Genomic DNA, 16,636 nt, shown 5'->3' with positions numbered 1-16,636 from the left:
CATCCCCTTGTTGCTCATGCACTTCTGATCAAGTCCGGGTTTTGGTCTGGCCGGCTGTGACTTAGTCGGCGGTCTGGCAACAAGCCCGGCCCTACTATTCTTCCGACATGTGCCCATAGCCAATTTCTGGAGCTTCCCAAAGAAAGGCCTCGCTTGGCCAGACCGCCTTGCCCGACACTTTCTTCGTCGAATCGGGCTTCTCCTCTGCGTGGGTTGCTTCCTTGAACTCTAGCGTCTCTGTGTCGGTGACGTAGCCGTGGCAGGCAATATGGGTTTCGCGGCCCAGCTGGTCTTGGGTCTTATAACTAAATGTTACATGGGCACCGCGAGGATCTTTTTGGCGTCTTCCGTTGATAGTGGTGGTGTCGTGAACCTCGCTTCTGTTTATAGTTCGTCGGCCCGCGTGTTCATGTTGTCACGTTGGATCTCGCTGACGTTTTCAACGAAACTTGGGGGGAGACGGGGGAACGTACCGGACAAATACGGGCCTTGGGATAGAGCTCCTTGTCCCTTGCTGTCTGGTACGCCAGTGCGATGAGTTGACGCATTCGTTGCTCCGTTGCAGGAATGTTGGCCTTGTGGAAATAGTATCTGACGATATTGATGGTAGACATGATGCTAGGCGTCACGGTATGAGTTGGCCTGGGTAAGCTTTTACTAAAAACCGTTTTTGGCCTCAAGGTCCTTGTCCTTCCACGATTACATTGAGGATGCAAAAGAGGCATCCGACTGGAGGTTATTCCAGCTTGACGTTGCTCGGTCTCTGGCCGCTCAGCTGGCCATGGCCGTTTCCTTTGTCCATTCGCAGGGCTATGCCCATGGCGACCTTCATCTCGGCAACTGCATGCTCCAACTACCATACTCTCTCAGTAATCCTTCCGTTGAGCAGCTGTACGCCAAGTTTGGAGCCCCCGAACTCGAGCCTATCGTCCGAAGCGACGGCAAACCCACCTCTTCGACACCCGGGGTTCGTCCATACGTGGTCAAGCCCATGTGGCTTGGGATACCAAGCGACGAACTCACTGCAGGCGAAGCAAAACTTTTGTTGACCGACTTTGGCGTGGCGTTTCGCCCTTCCGAGAAGTCCCGCTTCCAGTCCTACGCACCTCTTGTGGTGCGACCGCCCGAGGCCTTCTTCGAGCCAACCGCACCGCTTTCGTTCGCTTCGGATATATGGAGCCTCGGCTGCTCCATCTTCGAGATCCTTGGCCACAGGTCCCTCATTGACGGGATCATCACGCCTCAGGACGAAATCACAGCGCAACTGGTTCACCTTCAAGGCCATCCACCATCCGACTGGTGGGATAAGTGGGAGCTGCGATCCAAATGGTTCGACGAGACGGGCAAGCCGCTCAGCAACGAGCGGGACATGTGGTCGTGGGATAGGCGGTTTGACGAATGGGTAAACGGGTTGAGGCCGTCTTGCGGCACCGACATGGTCAAGGACGACGAGAAGGCTGCCTTGTTAGAACTGTTACGCTGGATGCTCGCTTGGAAACCTGCCGACCGCCCCAGAGCGGTTGATGTACTAGAAACGGCTTGGATGAAGCACTGGGCCTTGCCAGCGTACGCGAAGGGCCGGAAGGCTTGGAAATGACGCACCTGCACAGAAATGCTGTGGCAGCGACAAGGCCGGTACTGCGCATGTGGCGGTACGCTCTGTGTTGTAAGTTTATATGGCACCTTACTACGGATAGTAGTCAGTGGATTTACCAAACAAAATGGTTAGCCAGCAACTACAACAACCCGTACCCCAAGAAACATGAATTTCCTTGAAGTTCCTAGGAAGCGAATAGGGCTGTTGCAACCGACTTGAAGAGGCGATTTGGCACCTGGTCCGGTAGGTTGCATTCTATTGTTGTATTACTCTTAGTAGGTATCTAGCACTATCGTCCTAACTAACCCGAACGAAACCAGGGCTGAGCCAACGGGTACTAGTAGTACATTCGGCCAAGCCGGCAATCTCGCGTCGGGCTGCCATCAAGTATCAAGAGATGAAGGGGTGACGCGCCCCACGACAGACGGGTCTTCGCCCCGAGTCCATGATTCAAGCGTGGGAATCGGCGGGATCTGGGGCTCGAAGTTGGCCTCTCACCCCCCCGGCCAGGTTGTGGGGTGCATGATGCACCCTTATTTCAGCGGCTAAATGCTGAACATGTGGGCGGCTTATACCCAATTGGTCAAGCCGGTCAAACGACCTCCATCGTCTTCGACCCCTTTGAGTAGCCGGACACCACATGTCCGTCGTTTCCCGGATTCGAGGTCCTTTTTCACCAGGCAGGGGTCTCCGAGTCACTTCGGTAGCCGGGCCGTTGGAGTAGTCAGACGACGATGGTTTGCACGTACGGAGATACAGAACGCTGCTGTTGCAACACGGCGGGATTTCTAAGACGGGACCTTCATGACTGACGTATCATGTGGAAGTGGGATCGGGCAGTTGCCAAGTTGACCAAAACCCGGTCGTCGGGTGAGGCAGGGCTTACTGTAATTTGTATATATAGCGAGCCCTAGCAGCGATCGATGTCTCTGCTCCCTAGGCTCCTTGGCACTCCTATCCGACCTACGGTACTCAACAACATCGCGTCTAACTATCAAACTTCCAAGCATGAAGCTTCTCAGCGTTGCGGCCCTATCGTTGGCCGTCGGGGACGTGTCGGCCCACTACATCTTCCAGCAGCTCTCGGTGGGCGGAACCAAGTATCCCGTCTTCCAATACATCCGCAAGAACTCAAACTACAACTCTCCCGTCACCGACCTCAGCTCCAATGACCTACGGTGCAATGTAGGAGCCAGTGGCTCGGGGACCGAGACTGTCTCAGTGCGGGCTGGTGACTCGGTATGGCTCTCATGGTCAACTGGTTTCAGTTGTGACTTGTGCTCATCGCTTACCGCTCCTAGGTCACATTCACTCTTGACACGCCCGTTTATCATCAGGGACCGGTGTCGGTGTAAGTCTGACCCTGACAAAAGTACCACTTCTCATGGACAATGACTTACACTGAGATCATCCAGCTACATGTCCAAAGCTCCTGGCTCGGCAGCAGACTACGACGGCAGCGGCGGCTGGTTCAAGATCAAGGACTGGGGTTTGTCAATCTCTTGTCATCCAGATCATGATTCCGCTTTACTAACAGTCACACCAGGCCCGGACTTTAGCAGCGGCTCTGCGACCTGGACTCTGTCGGGTACGTAGCCTACCTAAGCATCATGATCACAGCCCCCTTTCCCCCTTTTAACCTACCCAATCTTTCTCGCAGCAGCATACCATACCGCCCTGAAGTGTTTACACAGGAGTAGTAGTAACTAACTAAAGTGAACCACAACAGGCTCCTACACAGTCCAGATCCCCACGTGCATCCCCTCTGGCGATTACCTTTTACGCATCCAAAAGTCAGTAACAATATCATATTATCTTTGGATGACATTGAATTTAACCAAAAGTCCATAGTTTGGGTATCCACAACCCCTGGCCGGCGGGTATCCCCCAGTTCTATATCTCGTGCGCGCAAATCACCGTGACCGGCGGCGGCAGCGGCAACCCGGGCCCGACCGTCTCCATCCCCGGCGCCTTCAAGGAGACCGATCCGGGATACACCGTTAACGTATGTACAGCCCGTTTCCCCTTTCCTCCCTTTCCCCCTCTGCTTTACCCTTCCTTCTTTCCTTCCTTCATATCTCTTTATATTGTTTTCCTAACAAACTAATTACACAGATATACTCAAACTTCCGTAACTACACCGTCCCCGGCCCGGCAGTCTTCTCCTGCAACGGCGGCGGTAACCCTGGCACCCCACCCCCGACCACCACGACCCTGGTGACTTCCGTCCGGCCTACCACGGCGGCCCCGACGACTTCGTCGTCCCCGACCTCACCCCCTACTTGCACCGTCGCCAAATGGGGCCAGTGCGGCGGCCTGGGCTGGACTGGGTGCACCACGTGTGCGGCCGGGTCGACGTGCAACAAGGCCAACGACTTTTATTCCCAATGCGTCTAGATACGGTCTACCGTGACATGTGTCTCCCAAGAATTAGAGGCATTGGGCGGGGGATGGGTTAGGGTTTGATGGGGTAGGTTTCTCAAGCGATGATCACAGGGGACATGACAGATCATGATCTATGATGAATGTAGAATAGGGGTAGGGGAAGGGGGTTGCTTCACTTCTTTCTTCTGCACATATTTACACTGAGAAGCGGTATATATTATCTTGACGCTCCTTTATGGCAGTTCAGCATCCCAGGTACGCCGGGCGAGGTCCAGACGGTGTTGCGACCAGCACGCTCTTCGATGTTGTTGTTGTTGTTGATGCGAAGACAAGGGTAACACCGGAAACGGAAAGTACCTAGAACAACGGACTGAGCCACGAAACCTGCCATACGCCTTGCCCGGTAAACCGTCTATAAGAATTCGTAAATCGCTCGACGCCCCATAATCGCAGCTGGACTCATAACCATTAACCACACGCCACTCCGCTCCTTATGATCAAGCAGTGATTAAGTGGGTGGGGCCATGAGATCTCACACCCACAATATATGTAGTGACATAGGAACAGCGCAAACCTGAAGTGATCTCGTCGCATATCTTCTCGCACCGCACCCTCACGTATTACCGGTGCCCGTAGTTCTGCATACTCTCTCCAGTGCCTTCAGCCATTTCCCAGGCTTCGCCACGTGGGTATTCTTCAGATGCTGGCGGAAGTTATCAGCGCGATAGAACTTCTTGTTGCGGTCGCACTCGCCAATCTTGTGCACCGACTCGAGGTGCGAGATAAGCTCGGCCTGGTCGACGCTATCTCCCTTCCTGGCAAAACCGCCGCCGCAGAAGCCGCACACGTCCCACACGACGCCGTTGAACGACTCAGATTGGAACGCCACGAGTGCGTCCTCAAACGCTTTGCAGGACCACGAATCCGATTTGAGATGAATCGCGTTGATGTGCCGCTCCGCCTCGGTCGGGCTCTTGAACCTCTTCTTGCACTGCGTGCAAGGATGTGGCTTCTCGGATTCGTGCTGGCTGTTTTCATCACTGAGGTCAGCATGGTAGTCAAAAAGGGGCGGGTGAGAATCACACACGCTAATTCCTCGACCGTGTGGAATTGTCTGGGCGTTCTCGGGCAACAGTTGCAGACGAATGCAGGCAGGGGTGCAGGGGCGGAGGCGTCCTTCGCCCCTGCCGGATTCTCATCCTTTACCAAACTCTCCATCACTGGCCGGTCAAACGGCGATGGCTGTGAAAGGAAATTCTGGCTCGTAGAATAGAGCGCAGCAGGGTTGATAGTGCCGATACCAGTTCCGATTCCGGCAGCATCCAAGTCAGCTACACTGCCAGAAAAGGAGACGCGAGCAAAGACCGACGGCTCGTAGAAACTCGTTTTGTCAGTTGAGATGGACCGCGCCAAGCTCTCGCAGCTCTTGTTTGAGAAGACGGTCGGTGCTGGTGCCGAACTCCCGCTTCCCCACGAGTCACGGTTGGAAGGATCGTGGAGAGTCCGAGGGGACCGCAGCCATTCCTGTCCGGATGCAAGACTATTCGGCGAGATTGGCGATGCGACTTTGCCGCGACCAGATGGAGAACTTATGGTCAAAGGGGATTTCGCCCCTGCAGAGTCTGTTCCCGACTCGAAGTCTAATGAGCCGATTTGGAGCAGCTTGCGGAGGAACTGGTACGATGTTCGAATGCCGCAATCGGACCACTTGTCCACCTCACAGGCCACTCGGGCTGACGAGTGGTGCAGCTCAGGGACACAGGTCTCGGGGATCACGGAGTTGTCTGTCAGGGCGTACTGCAGTCGACCACCAAGCAGCGGATCGTACTTGGCCGAGGCGGCGGTAAACAAAACGGCTGGGAGATGGAGATACTGGTAAGCGCTCAGGTCTTCCACCGGAACATCGTCGACAGAGCGGAAGCGCAGCTGTTTCTCGATCGTGATCAAGGCGTGCCGCACATAGCTTTGGATGTAGAGGCTGTAGAACGTCGACAGCCACCACCTCCTGTCTCGCATGTTCTCCTTGTTGAAGATGACCGATGACAGTTCGTCCACATAGTTGGCTACTTGGACACTCAGGTTCCGAACACAGTCGACCTGGCAGCTTCCGCTGCAGTCGTCGTGGGCTCCAGGGGAGAGGAGGTTGGCTGAGTGTAGTCGCAATGCTTCGAGGCCGTGCCTCAGGCAAATCATGGAAAGCATGACAAGAGAAGTCTGTAGACACGTTGAGTGCGCGAATCACTCGGCTGCATACTCGAGTGGACGTACCTGGCCAACTTCGGACTCGTAGATACATGCAGTCTCCAGCATGCGCATGAAGCTTTCCCACGACCTGATCTCGAGTAAAGGCAATAAGGTATGGTTCTCGGCAAGCTCCCAGGCGATAATGGCGATCAACTCAGTATACGTCACTGACTCGCTTTCCAGGGTGTATTTGGTGTGGAGTGAATCACGGTCACGGTACCGGCCAGCCTCGATGAATGCGGAGAAAGCATCCTTTAGACACTCATCAGTAATCGAGAGCTTGTCAGAGGAGCCCTCTAGAACGGCCTTCATGTCCGCTAGTCTTTGGCTTTCGGCCGAGAGAAGGCAACGATCAGCGACGTCGGCTGATCGGCACCTCCGGGAAGGTGTCAAGCAATTCCTTGCACCGAGATTCTGCGGTCGATGAGATTCAGGGCAGAGTAGCTGTGCCGGGATCGCATCACGGAGCGGACCTCGGCGGCAACCTATCACGGGCCAAAGAGGCGCATCTTCGCCGAGAGGCGTCGGAACACTTTGCAGGCAGCACCGGCAGGGGCTCCCTGGATCGCACTTGAGGAGTCATTAGTTTGTGTTTGAGGGACCGCCTCGATGGGCAAAGGTTTACCTTTCTCCGCAGAACCTTGCATCTCCAGCAAGCACCGCCAGCACCTTCCAGGGCCCTCATATCCCGCCGGCCATTCTCGCTGAGCGGGCCCCGTCGCCCCCCCTTGGAGATGGAAGTCTTAAGTGTTGAGACGTGCTTGCTGATGGAATCACTTATGCGCTCGCTGCGACTTGGATGGCGGGATAACGACTGCTCCTTTAGGGCTGAGACTGGTTGGGGAGGCTGTTGGTTCATGTCGTCGGTGAGGACGACGTCTTCTTCCGGTACTGGCAGAGTGGGGATTATGGGGTGAGCGGGAATGCAAAGAGTCGAATCAAGTTCGGTGGAGGATCGGGGAATGGATGAGGATAAGCGCCGCGGTGAGGGCAGTGGTCCTGATGATGCTTGAGGTGACTCCAACCGACACATTGAGACCTCACGGCTCCTCACATCGTGGTTGTAGCTAAGCCCCAGTTCCATGGCTAGGTTGTGCAAAACGACAGCCTTGGATGGATCGCAGTTCTTAAACCGGATCTCGTCACCACACCAACCCTTGGAAAGGAGAGACAGTTGTCTGCGCAGTCGCTCGCGGGCCAAGTCGTGATCCTGGGTGTTGTCATCAAGGTGCCTCGCATCACCGGCTGGTATTCTCGGCTCGGCCTCCGGGAACGCCTGGGACTGGAGCATCGAACCCTGCTCCTGCACCCGAACCAGCTGGAGGTTACTAGCAGTCTCGGCCTGGTGGCCATGGAATGGCGCCGTTGGCAAAACGCCTTCATCTTCAGCGAAGAGAAAGTCTGATGGAAAGTCAGTCATGGAGGGGCAGTAGGCACCAAGATCCAGCTCAGGTTCAAGACGGCTTGCTGATGGGTCCAGGTCACCAGCCCATGAGATGGCATCGAGATCGAAGTCGAGATCCATTGGATCTCCAAGAGTTTGCGCAGCAACATCGTGGTCGGTGACGGCAATGAGCCCACGATCCGGAAGTGAGTCGAAACCACCAGTCGAGCCACTGCCGACAGCGCTCACATCAATTCCATCGAGAACGGCGGCCTGGAAGGTCGGTTCTTGAGATGAGGAAGCAGGTCAGTCAGCGCTCAACAACAAGCTGAGAATGTAATCATCAGGTCGACGCAACATGGGCAACCGCGTTCAGTGGCCCTTACCCATCAGATCGAGCAGTCGAACCCTTTGCGGGTCGCTCAGCAGGAAGGTGTGGGGTTAGGTCGACCGGCGGACAGGAAGTCACAGGACAGGGCAGCGACTCCGCGTCAGCTGCCTGGGGAACAGGGGGTCACGATCATGGGCGGTCGATCGTGGCTGCCATCAATTGACAATTCTTCGATGCAGACTCATCGAAATGGTGCCCCGTCAAATCACTCTGCTCCACATGTTGTCAATCCATCCTGATGGCGAGTCGAAGATCTGAAGAGGAATTGAAGAGGAAAACAAGCAAGCCAACGTTTGTGACACTTCCCTATTTTTTCCCCCCCCTCTCGGGCAGGCAACCTGAACAGTGGCTGACTTGCTGCGGTCCGAAGGTCCTGGTCGGGGGTTGACTGGTTCAAAAGCCGCCAACCGCTCCACCTCGGTGAGTGGGGGTGTTCTTGCCAAGGGCTTTTCCATTTTAGGCTTAGCGGAGCACCGTAGCCCTGCCCGCAGATCAATCCCGCTCGCGTGTGACTGGACGAACTGCCGTGGAAACTTGGGCGCACTGGGACTGGGAACCCTCTGCACTGGTCTGCATGTTCGTGGCATGTTCGCAAGGACCGCCTGCCTTGCAGGGGTGTAACGTCAGGTCAAGCGACACCTGTTCCACCGACAGCTGCTACTGGAAAGAACAACCTATGTACCCATTCGCAGCGGCACTTCGCATTGGGACCGAGGGACCCTAAGGAAGCTGAGCTCGATTCCTTCCGAGCGTCACACAAAGCCCACTCGTTGATTAATGGCTTGCAGCTCGTGTCGACATTTTGACCAAAGTTGACTGGCTGTTCCAGCGGGATGCAAACTGCTGCCTCGCGTTCCATTCCAAGTTTGCGTCTTCTTGCCCAGGCCAGTCGCTCGCCATGACGCAGCGGCCTTTTTACACTCCTTACCCTCGGCATCTATCCTCACATGTTCAGGATCGAAATCGAAATTCTACTGTGGAAGCAGAACGTTGCTCCTGAGCCCCTGAAGCTAATCCAAACTCGGTGTTTGGTCAACAAAGGGGACAGACTGCGTGAGCAAACCACCTTGACCAATTGCCCTTCCATTAGGAAGCCTTTCGGCATATCCGCCTTTCGACTACTTTCTACAAATGCGCCTTGGGTCCGATGCCCTTTCCCTCGAGCGCATCTTCGACCTCCGTGCCACGAATCTCCCACCCCTTACCGCGGAACCGCTTCGGCCAGATACCGTTCCTCCCCGGCGCCAGGATGCCATTCGGGTCTAGGGCATCTTTGATGGTCTCGTTGAAGCGCATCAGAGCGTTGTTCCCCCAATTGTACGTTCCCGCAACCATATCGGCAAACAGGATGTGCGTCCTGTACTCGCCGTAGCCCTCTGCTGCTGTCTCGGCAATCATCTCGCGCATGCATGTCGCCGCCCGCCTCTTTTCGTCGAGCGATGCCCGGTCGTACACGATGTTGGCAATGTAGTGCATTTCGCGTCCAGCAACGCACAGCGTCGGCAGCAGGTCGAACCCGTACTTGGCGTGTAATCGGGAAATGATATCGTGGACAACTTTGGCGTCACGTCCGCGGGTCGGCACGATGGGGCTGAAGAACAAGTGGGCTGCATTGGGAACCCAGTTGAGCCAATCGAGTTCGCGCATAACTGGAACGCCGCTGCACACGCTGACACGAGAGTGAAGATAGTGCTCGGCAGGGATTTCTTCGGGGAGCATCATTTTTGCCCCTTCAATCTTGGAGAAGGCGTCGCGAATCAGGTCGAGCTGTTTGGCGATGCTCGCAGGGTCGCCGTACTGTGTGCCGTAAAAGATCCACGATACGTCGCCGAGCGGCAGGGTAGCAGCGTGCTTCCGAATGACATCACGAGGAACAGGCCCGGTTCCGTCGTAGAAATCGGTCTTTAGCCGGCCGGTCGTTGCAAGTTCCTGGACTGCGTGCCGGAGTTGGGGAATATTTCCAAGCACCCGCTGTTGCGCCAGTGGGCGGATGATATCAACAATCGCCGGAAAGTCTTCCTCCCGGGGGAAGGTGATGAGATAGGATTGATGTCCCGTCTCTGGCATCAACCACATCCCCATGCGCACGACAATGCCGAAGTTGCTCTGGCTAAAGATTCCGTCAGAGTACGGGCCGTATGCAGGCTGAAATGATTGCCACGTGGGATTGTCCGCTCCGTCCTTGCCCGGCAGTGCGCCCATTCCCGTCCGCAACAATTCCCCATTCGGAAGGACGATCTCGAGACCGCAATGATTGGCAAAGTGGTCACCGTACGGAGTGTACCTGGAAAGGGGCAAAGTCAGAATTTCGTCGCCAGCCGAAGAACCCACGGCTCCTTACCCCACGCCTCGGTCGATTGCATTACCAAGAACGCTCCCGCCGCCGACATCAGGCGTGTCGATCCAGAGTGGCAGCTTTCGGCGCTGTATCTCCTCGTACAGGGCGAAGTAGGAGACTCCGGGCTCAACCAGACAAGAAGCATTCTCGGCGTCAATGTTCAGAATCCGGTTCATCCTCCTCCCAAGATCAATCACCACACTCCCTGGGACTCTTGGCGCCGTCCCACCGTACCCAATGTTTCTTCCCATGGAGACGGGGTAGAGCGGTATCATGTGCTTATTCGCCCAGCGAACGATGGCCTGTACCTCTTCAACCGAGCCAGGATAAACAATGGCACTGCAGACCATGTCTTCTTGGAGGGCAATGTGGAACGCATCGTGGGTGTTTCTTAGGTTTGCCCCAGGGCTCTCAGCGACAAGCCGACACCAGCAACGCAAGGACTGACTTACGGATGCTCCACATACCACCCGTCAACCAGCGGTTTGTCATTGATCTCGACATGCTCGCCGCCGAGTATCTCCTTCAGCTCGCCAATGGCTTGGTTGAACTCGGCCCGAGTAATATCAGGAGGGAGGCGGGGCACCTCACGGTTGCGAGGGCTGCTTGCCGGCAATGTGCGCTTCCCAAGAAGGCGGTTCTTTGACTCAATTCCAACTTCAAGGAGCCGTTCGGGGATGCCCGAGTATCTTTCCGAGAGGGTGGGAGGGGGCGGGAACGATGAGTCGGACGGCATAGCTTCTTTTGATCAAGCGGCCTAAGTGCGGTAAGCGAGGTAAACAGCTCATCTTGAATATCATGTTTTGGACCTGCCATTGCATTGATATACCTGGATAAGGGGTTATTCGCCGTCTCGGCGATCCCAAAAGTGTTTTGGGGAAACCCCGCATGGAGATCCAGGAACAACCGTTGAACATGAGGGGAACGCGTACCCTCGATTCAATCTGCCGCAATTCGTTTTCCACAGAAACCTGCGAATCCGGCATGACTGTAAAGCGGCACTTGGGATCGAGCCGTGGCATATAAGCCTCTCCCCGCACGCATGGCCAGTCAGCTGAGTTGGGGAGCAGGGTCACGACTGCCGGGGCTGGCTGATATTGTCCTGTCCCCAGTCTTTAACATGTTGCAGCCATTCCACAGGTGCCATCTGAGTCGACGGCTTGGCTTCCGATAAGGAATCAACTGAGAAGTCGGATTTGACATCTTGCGTTCGCAGGAAATATTAGACTGAATTAGCGAGGATCATGGATTACTCGAGACTCAAATCACCCCATAACCCCCCGCTACGAAGTACGCATGCCCCTTATAATCCGCGGATTGTGGGTCAATATGTTAACGTCGGCGTAAAGTCATCATCGTGGGTGCCGGTCTAGGAGGTTGCGCAGCAGCAATTGCGCTCCATCACCATGGCCACGAGGTTGTCGCTGTTCTCGACAAAGTCCGCAGCTTTCAGCGGCTGGGAGACTCGCTTGGACTAGGCGAGAATGCATTCAAACTCCTCGCTCGCTGGGGCTGCAACGTCAAGGAGATCCAAGAAATCGGCAATCAGGCCCCGACAATGAAGATCCGGCGATGGCGCGATGGCAAGGTCCTCGCCGAGCAGCCGCTCATGGACATGGCTGGCTACATTGGCCACCGAGGTGACTATCACGACATCTTTCTCAAATGGTATGTTGGTGGCTACCCATTTGTTTCGTAGAAAACGGTCAGGCATGGCTGACAGTCCCCGGAGGGTCCGCGAACGCAACATCCTGATCCGCATGGGCTGTGAGGTAACATCTTTCGATGACTCTGACCCCACACCCTCGCTCACCCTCGCCTCGGGCGAGGTTATGACGGCAGACGTCATTGTGGCAGCCGATGGTATCAAGTCGCTAGCTCGGCACCTCGTCCTCGGCGCTCGCGACGACCCCGTATCGAGCGGTTACGCGTGTTTCCGTGCTTATTTCGAGCCGAGCGAGGAGATGAAGGCGGATCCATCTCGCAACGCATTTCTAGGCGGAGACAACGTCAATTTCTGGATTGGCCCTGATGTCCATGTGGTGCAGAACACGCTGCGTGGTGGACGTGAGTTCAACTGGTATGTTTAGTCTGTCAGAGTTTGAGCTGGTGTGGTCGGCGAAGTGCCTTGTTAATAGCTAGCTGAGGTTGACTTTTGGTCGTCAGCGATCTGCTAACTTGCGGCTCCTAGGATCCTGACGCATAAAGACGACGGGGATGTGCCCGAATCATGGTTTCAGCCCGGCGACATGGACGAAGTGCGCCGGCTTGTAGCGGACCTGGACCCTAATATTCGCGAGGCCATTAAGTCAACCGAGAAATGCCTAGACTGGAAAATCTGCTACCGAAAACCGTTGCCCACCTGGGTCTCGCCGCAGTCGCACCGCATTGTCTTGCTAGGAGATAGCTGCCACGCGCATCTGCCCACTTCGGCGCAGGGCGCGAGCCAGGCAACCGAGAGCGCTGGGGCCTTGGCCGTGTGTCTGAGCCTGGTGGGTAGGGAAGAGGTCAAGATTGCGACAAGAGCGTACGAAAAGCTGCGGTTTCCACGGATTCGCGTCAGCCAGAGGCATGGAGAGGACTTGCGGGACCGGTGGCACAACGCGCTCAAGAATGTGGAGGAGGATGTCGAGATAGATCCGGAGGTGGTTAAGATTAAGGTCGGTCCAGATTCCAGAAGGCCCTGTGGAGTGCCACCCAGGCAGCTAACTCTGTATCCAAGAACCGGCCCCTGTACGCATTCGACTCGGAACAGGATGCAAGGGACAGGTGGGATGAAGTTTCTTCGAGAGTGCGCGCTGAGTTCGCCGAGGGGAAAATCGAACCACTCAGGGACTAGGTTGCACTGTGCAGCCGCTTTTCGCTCTGCTCCGGCGATCTAGAGGCGACTGCGTCCTCATGCCATTCACTGTTCTGAATAATTAGGTCACTTAATAGATATCAGGGGAGATGACTGGCATCAGCTTGGTCCTTACGCGCAACGAGAGTAAATCACGTCTCCACCGGTGAGTAGATGGGATTGAAAGGGCCATGGTCGTGCCCGACACACCCCTGGTCCTGCAAGTATTTGAGAATGGCTACAATCTTTTCATCATCAAACCGTCGACCAAGTATTTGCAGGCCCACTGGCATGCCATGGAAGACCTCGGCGTCGTCTGATAATGTCAGATCCCGGATTAACGCTTTTCAGTGTCAGGTTTTCACTCACACAGTTCCCAATTCTTCCGGTCATGGAAGCTTTTGAAGTCCGCACGTCCAGTCTGAACATCTCGTTCCTTGTCCGCCGTCCCAGCTGGAAACGCAAGCGCGGGGTAGTCGAGCAGATTCCACACGGCTGAGTATGTCCAATACTTGGCCGTATCATGGCATGTGGCCACACCCGGCGCAACTGGACAGATCAATGCATCAACTGTGTCGACCCAACTGCCCGTCGCCTCGTCCAAACGGCCGGTGCGGTTCCAGTGTTCGGCATACTCGATCCGGTACTCTTCTCGCTCTTCCAGCCAATACTCCAGCTTCTCCCTCGTTAGCTTCTTCACTGCCGGGTTCTCCTTGAGAATCCAGTGTACTAGCGGCAGCATGGGCTCCCCTGACCGGTTCATGACAGCGATGTCAGCCTCTCCACCATCGGTGAAATACAAGCTCGATCCAATTGCCCACGCTTCGTCCAGTTTGTACAGGGGAAACTTCACCACCTCCACATGCGCCAGGGCGGCCATTTTCTTCGAGAGCTCCTCCAGCACCCGAACGATGGGCGGGTGGGGGACTACTACCCCGTCATCTACTGCGACTCCAATACGGAGCGGCCGAGTCGGGCTAGGTACAATATCCACCGTCCTCCACGGCAACGGCACCAACGCCGGTTCCACCTTCCAGGGTTCCGAGGCCAGCACAACATCCATGAACATGTCGATGCCCTCCAAACTGCAACTCATCGGACCGAGCACCGTAGGTATAGGATCCGCACCGGGAGGCGTCGAGCTCCAGCCCGTAGTCGGGACGCGGAACGCGGTCGGCTTGAGGCCAAACACGCCGCAGGCGGCGGCGGGCACCCGGATGCTCCCGCCCACGTCGCTGCCGACTCCAATAACACTGCCACGCATGGCCAGCAACGCGGCCTCGCCGCCCGACGAACCGCCCGAGGAAAGATTGACATTGTACGGGTTGAGCGTCCGGCCGTACAAGTTGCTGGCGCACTCGAGCTGCATCATGCTCTGGGGCTCGGTGGTGCGCGCGTGTACGACGCCGCCGGCGCGCTCGAGGCATTGCACCACGAGCGCGTCGCGCGCCGCGACATGGGTTGGGTCATCGTACCACGCGATGTAGCCCGCGGCTACCTGGCAGCCGGCAATGCCTATGTGGGACTTGACGCTGATGGGCAGCCCGTGCAGAGGCCCGACGGGCTTACCGGTGGCTGCTATGTGTCTGTCCAATTCCGCTGCGCGGGTGGTGGCGCGCGACGGGAGGAGCTCGGTGAGGCAGTTCACGGCCTTTTGGGCGATTGCGGCGGTCGTTGAAAAGGCGGATACCACGTCTGATGCCGTGTGGACGCCCAAGGCGATCTTTTTGGCGAGGCTCTTTGGGCTCAGAGCTGTGATTTCCAGCGTGGCCTCTTCAACGGAGGGCATCTGGGCTGGGAGCTGGGTTGCGTTCGAGGAAGCTGCCTTGGCCTGCTCAAGCTCCTCTAGTTTGAGGCAGTGGCTGAAGGCGGTGAGGGTACCATCGCGGTGTCGTTGTGCCTCCTCGGCAACTTGTTGCCATGTTTTAGCACGTCGCACCTTCTTCTTTGGCGGCATTCTGGGCGGCTTGAAGTTGGAGTATAATCATTGATGCATGACTGCTATTGTGAGATTCATGACTGAGGTGCCTGTTGTTGGTTCTGTGAAAGGAAGCAACAGGTACGGAGTAGCTTCCTGCAAAACTTCAGGAAAGACTCCATTGGGTGAGCAATCTCTTGGCGCGCATGTTGGTCCAGTGTAGGCAGCAATGGCACCCATACGGCAGGATGGGTATGTACCTAGGTATTATGTACATACATACTGTGAAATGTGGTAGGTTTGGACCTTGGTTCTAAGCAATGGATTTGGATCAAGATCGAACCATTCTTCGATTCTCTGATCTTGCTCCTGGTGGTGCCCCTTTTCATTATACAGCTATTACATAGTTAGTAGTACCTTAAGACCACAACGACATTGGGATTCATGAACGTCCATATCGTCTTGTGTCACTCGTCTAGAGCTTACCTAGATACTTACTAATGTATCCATAGGTCCATGGCTGAGAGCTCGCATTCCTAATCTAAGTACGTTACTCAATGCTACTGAATTAGTACCGAAGTGCGAGAGACGTCGGGTACATGCTGTTACCAGACCTCAGGCGGCCAACATTCTACCAGTCAATGTTTGTTCCCCGATTGTTCAAGGACGGATCAATGGTGATGTGTCGCCATATCCAGGTGTCTCCAAGAACAAGGTCAATCTATGCTCAGTTCGAAAGACGCAAGGAATCAATCTTCCTAGAGTCTCATTACCCGAGCAATATGGAACATTCGTGTTGACGAGAAGGTGCCAGATAGGTAGTACTTAGCAGTGGACACCTTGGACATGATACCATATGTATGTACTGAACCTTACTATGAAAATGCTTTCAGGGGTAGGCACTGAGCAGTGCCTCTCAGAGCCAGGGGTATGTACTGCCACTCAGCCTGAGCCTAGTGTCGGCAAGGGGCTCATATTAGCAGTTGAGGCTTGCGACTTATCTTGGCTCAGAGAAACATGAAAGGAATAAAGGCATGGACCAAGCTGCAATGGAACTGGCCAACTAAGGCAACCTGAACAGAACATAAAGTGAGAAATTTTAATGGCAAAATCAAACAATACCAAAACTTTTAACTTACCCCTCAACATGAAGGTCATGGTCCATTGGGTAGCTGTGACGTCAATTCCAATGTTCGGTGATAGATGAGAGTGTACTTTGGTGTCAAACTATGTGCTAGCCTGCGGAGCTTGCAGCGAGAGTAGCGATGGCACCGAGTATCTTAAAGCACTACTTAGGAAGCTGATCTTGGTATCATCCATGACAGGACTTCATAGACATGCAGATCTACAAGTGCAATGCAAAGGGTATATTAGGAGCTGAGATGGTCAGATAGGTACCCAGCAGTCCCAGCGCATGAGTTGTGTACGGACTGTGAGCTGTTAGAAGCGAGGCGGAGGCGGAGACGTAGGTACGTCACTTATAGACATGACCTGAAATGTCATGGACGGAACGCTGCGAGCTTCTACTAGAGTTACTACC

At 55.3% G+C, this 16,636-nt stretch overlaps 8 protein-coding genes across 8 annotated transcripts; 3 read left to right on the top strand and 5 right to left on the bottom strand.

Annotated features, from left to right (window-relative positions):
* Window positions 1-94: 94 nt before the first annotated feature.
* On the bottom strand, window positions 95-614 carry N656DRAFT_743098 (uncharacterized protein; the record flags this gene model as incomplete). Its single annotated transcript, XM_064812846.1, has 2 exons — window positions 95-373; window positions 462-614. The coding sequence occupies 2 exons, from the start codon at window positions 612-614 to the stop codon at window positions 95-97; spliced, it is 432 nt and encodes a 143-aa protein (XP_064674700.1).
* N656DRAFT_773164 (kinase-like protein) lies at window positions 340-1,801 on the top strand. Its single transcript, XM_064814010.1, has 3 exons — window positions 340-380; window positions 474-1,659; window positions 1,714-1,801. The coding sequence occupies exon 2, from the start codon at window positions 782-784 to the stop codon at window positions 1,595-1,597; it is 816 nt and encodes a 271-aa protein (XP_064674699.1). The 5' UTR covers window positions 340-380; window positions 474-781; the 3' UTR covers window positions 1,598-1,659; window positions 1,714-1,801.
* Window positions 1,802-2,605: 804 nt separating this feature from the next.
* Window positions 2,606-3,994, top strand: N656DRAFT_698499 (carbohydrate-binding module family 1 protein; the record flags this gene model as incomplete). Its single annotated transcript, XM_064810716.1, has 7 exons — window positions 2,606-2,836; window positions 2,899-2,948; window positions 3,013-3,086; window positions 3,144-3,185; window positions 3,327-3,390; window positions 3,449-3,602; window positions 3,713-3,994. 7 exons carry the CDS (start codon window positions 2,606-2,608, stop codon window positions 3,992-3,994), a joined length of 897 nt encoding a protein of 298 aa, XP_064674698.1.
* Window positions 3,995-4,595: 601 nt separating this feature from the next.
* Window positions 4,596-7,751, bottom strand: N656DRAFT_698748 (uncharacterized protein; the record flags this gene model as incomplete). Its single annotated transcript, XM_064810732.1, has 4 exons — window positions 4,596-5,010; window positions 5,070-6,196; window positions 6,251-6,796; window positions 6,852-7,751. The coding sequence occupies 4 exons, from the start codon at window positions 7,749-7,751 to the stop codon at window positions 4,596-4,598; spliced, it is 2,988 nt and encodes a 995-aa protein (XP_064674697.1).
* Window positions 7,752-9,126: 1,375 nt separating this feature from the next.
* Window positions 9,127-10,590, bottom strand: N656DRAFT_699812 (vanillyl alcohol oxidase; the record flags this gene model as incomplete). Its single annotated transcript, XM_064810814.1, has 2 exons — window positions 9,127-10,285; window positions 10,343-10,590. The coding sequence occupies 2 exons, from the start codon at window positions 10,588-10,590 to the stop codon at window positions 9,127-9,129; spliced, it is 1,407 nt and encodes a 468-aa protein (XP_064674696.1).
* A 41-nt stretch (window positions 10,591-10,631) lies between these two features.
* Window positions 10,632-11,587, bottom strand: N656DRAFT_12177 (uncharacterized protein). Its single transcript, XM_064808554.1, has 3 exons — window positions 11,153-11,587; window positions 10,805-11,096; window positions 10,632-10,719 (listed from the first exon to the last, which is right to left on the bottom strand). Exons 1-2 carry the CDS (start codon window positions 11,359-11,361, stop codon window positions 10,865-10,867), a joined length of 441 nt encoding a protein of 146 aa, XP_064674695.1. The 5' UTR covers window positions 11,362-11,587; the 3' UTR covers window positions 10,632-10,719; window positions 10,805-10,864.
* On the top strand, window positions 11,584-13,178 carry N656DRAFT_785959 (FAD/NAD(P)-binding domain-containing protein; the record flags this gene model as incomplete). Its single annotated transcript, XM_064816480.1, has 5 exons — window positions 11,584-11,629; window positions 11,689-12,007; window positions 12,072-12,419; window positions 12,531-12,999; window positions 13,062-13,178. The coding sequence occupies 5 exons, from the start codon at window positions 11,584-11,586 to the stop codon at window positions 13,176-13,178; spliced, it is 1,299 nt and encodes a 432-aa protein (XP_064674694.1).
* A 152-nt stretch (window positions 13,179-13,330) lies between these two features.
* N656DRAFT_840844 (amidase) lies at window positions 13,331-15,341 on the bottom strand (the record flags this gene model as incomplete). Its single annotated transcript, XM_064818964.1, has 2 exons — window positions 13,548-15,341; window positions 13,331-13,494 (listed from the first exon to the last, which is right to left on the bottom strand). The coding sequence occupies exons 1-2, from the start codon at window positions 15,133-15,135 to the stop codon at window positions 13,331-13,333; spliced, it is 1,752 nt and encodes a 583-aa protein (XP_064674693.1). The 5' UTR covers window positions 15,136-15,341.
* Window positions 15,342-16,636: the final 1,295 nt, after the last annotated feature.

The sequence above is a fragment of the Canariomyces notabilis genome, assembly GCF_033297395.1.
Source record: "Canariomyces notabilis strain CBS 508.74 unplaced genomic scaffold N656scaffold_1, whole genome shotgun sequence".
Classification (NCBI taxonomy): Eukaryota; Fungi; Ascomycota; class Sordariomycetes; order Sordariales; family Chaetomiaceae; genus Canariomyces; species Canariomyces notabilis.
The sequence above is the reverse complement of the archived record's forward strand: the minus strand, read 5'-3'. Positions and strand labels throughout refer to the sequence as shown.

What these genes read in the sequence shown, in the direction of transcription:
- N656DRAFT_773164 (XM_064814010.1), top strand. Translation starts at nt 782, where the DNA reads ATGGCCGTTTCCTTTGTCCATTCGCAGGGCTATGCCCATGGCGACCTT.
- N656DRAFT_12177 (XM_064808554.1), bottom strand. Translation starts at nt 11,361, where the DNA reads ATGCCACGGCTCGATCCCAAGTGCCGCTTTACAGTCATGCCGGATTCG. An exon ending in CCAGGTATATCAATGCAATG is followed by an intron (nt 11,097 to 11,152) that starts GCAGGTCCAAAA and finishes TACCGCACTTAG; the next exon opens with GCCGCTTGATCAAAAGAAGC.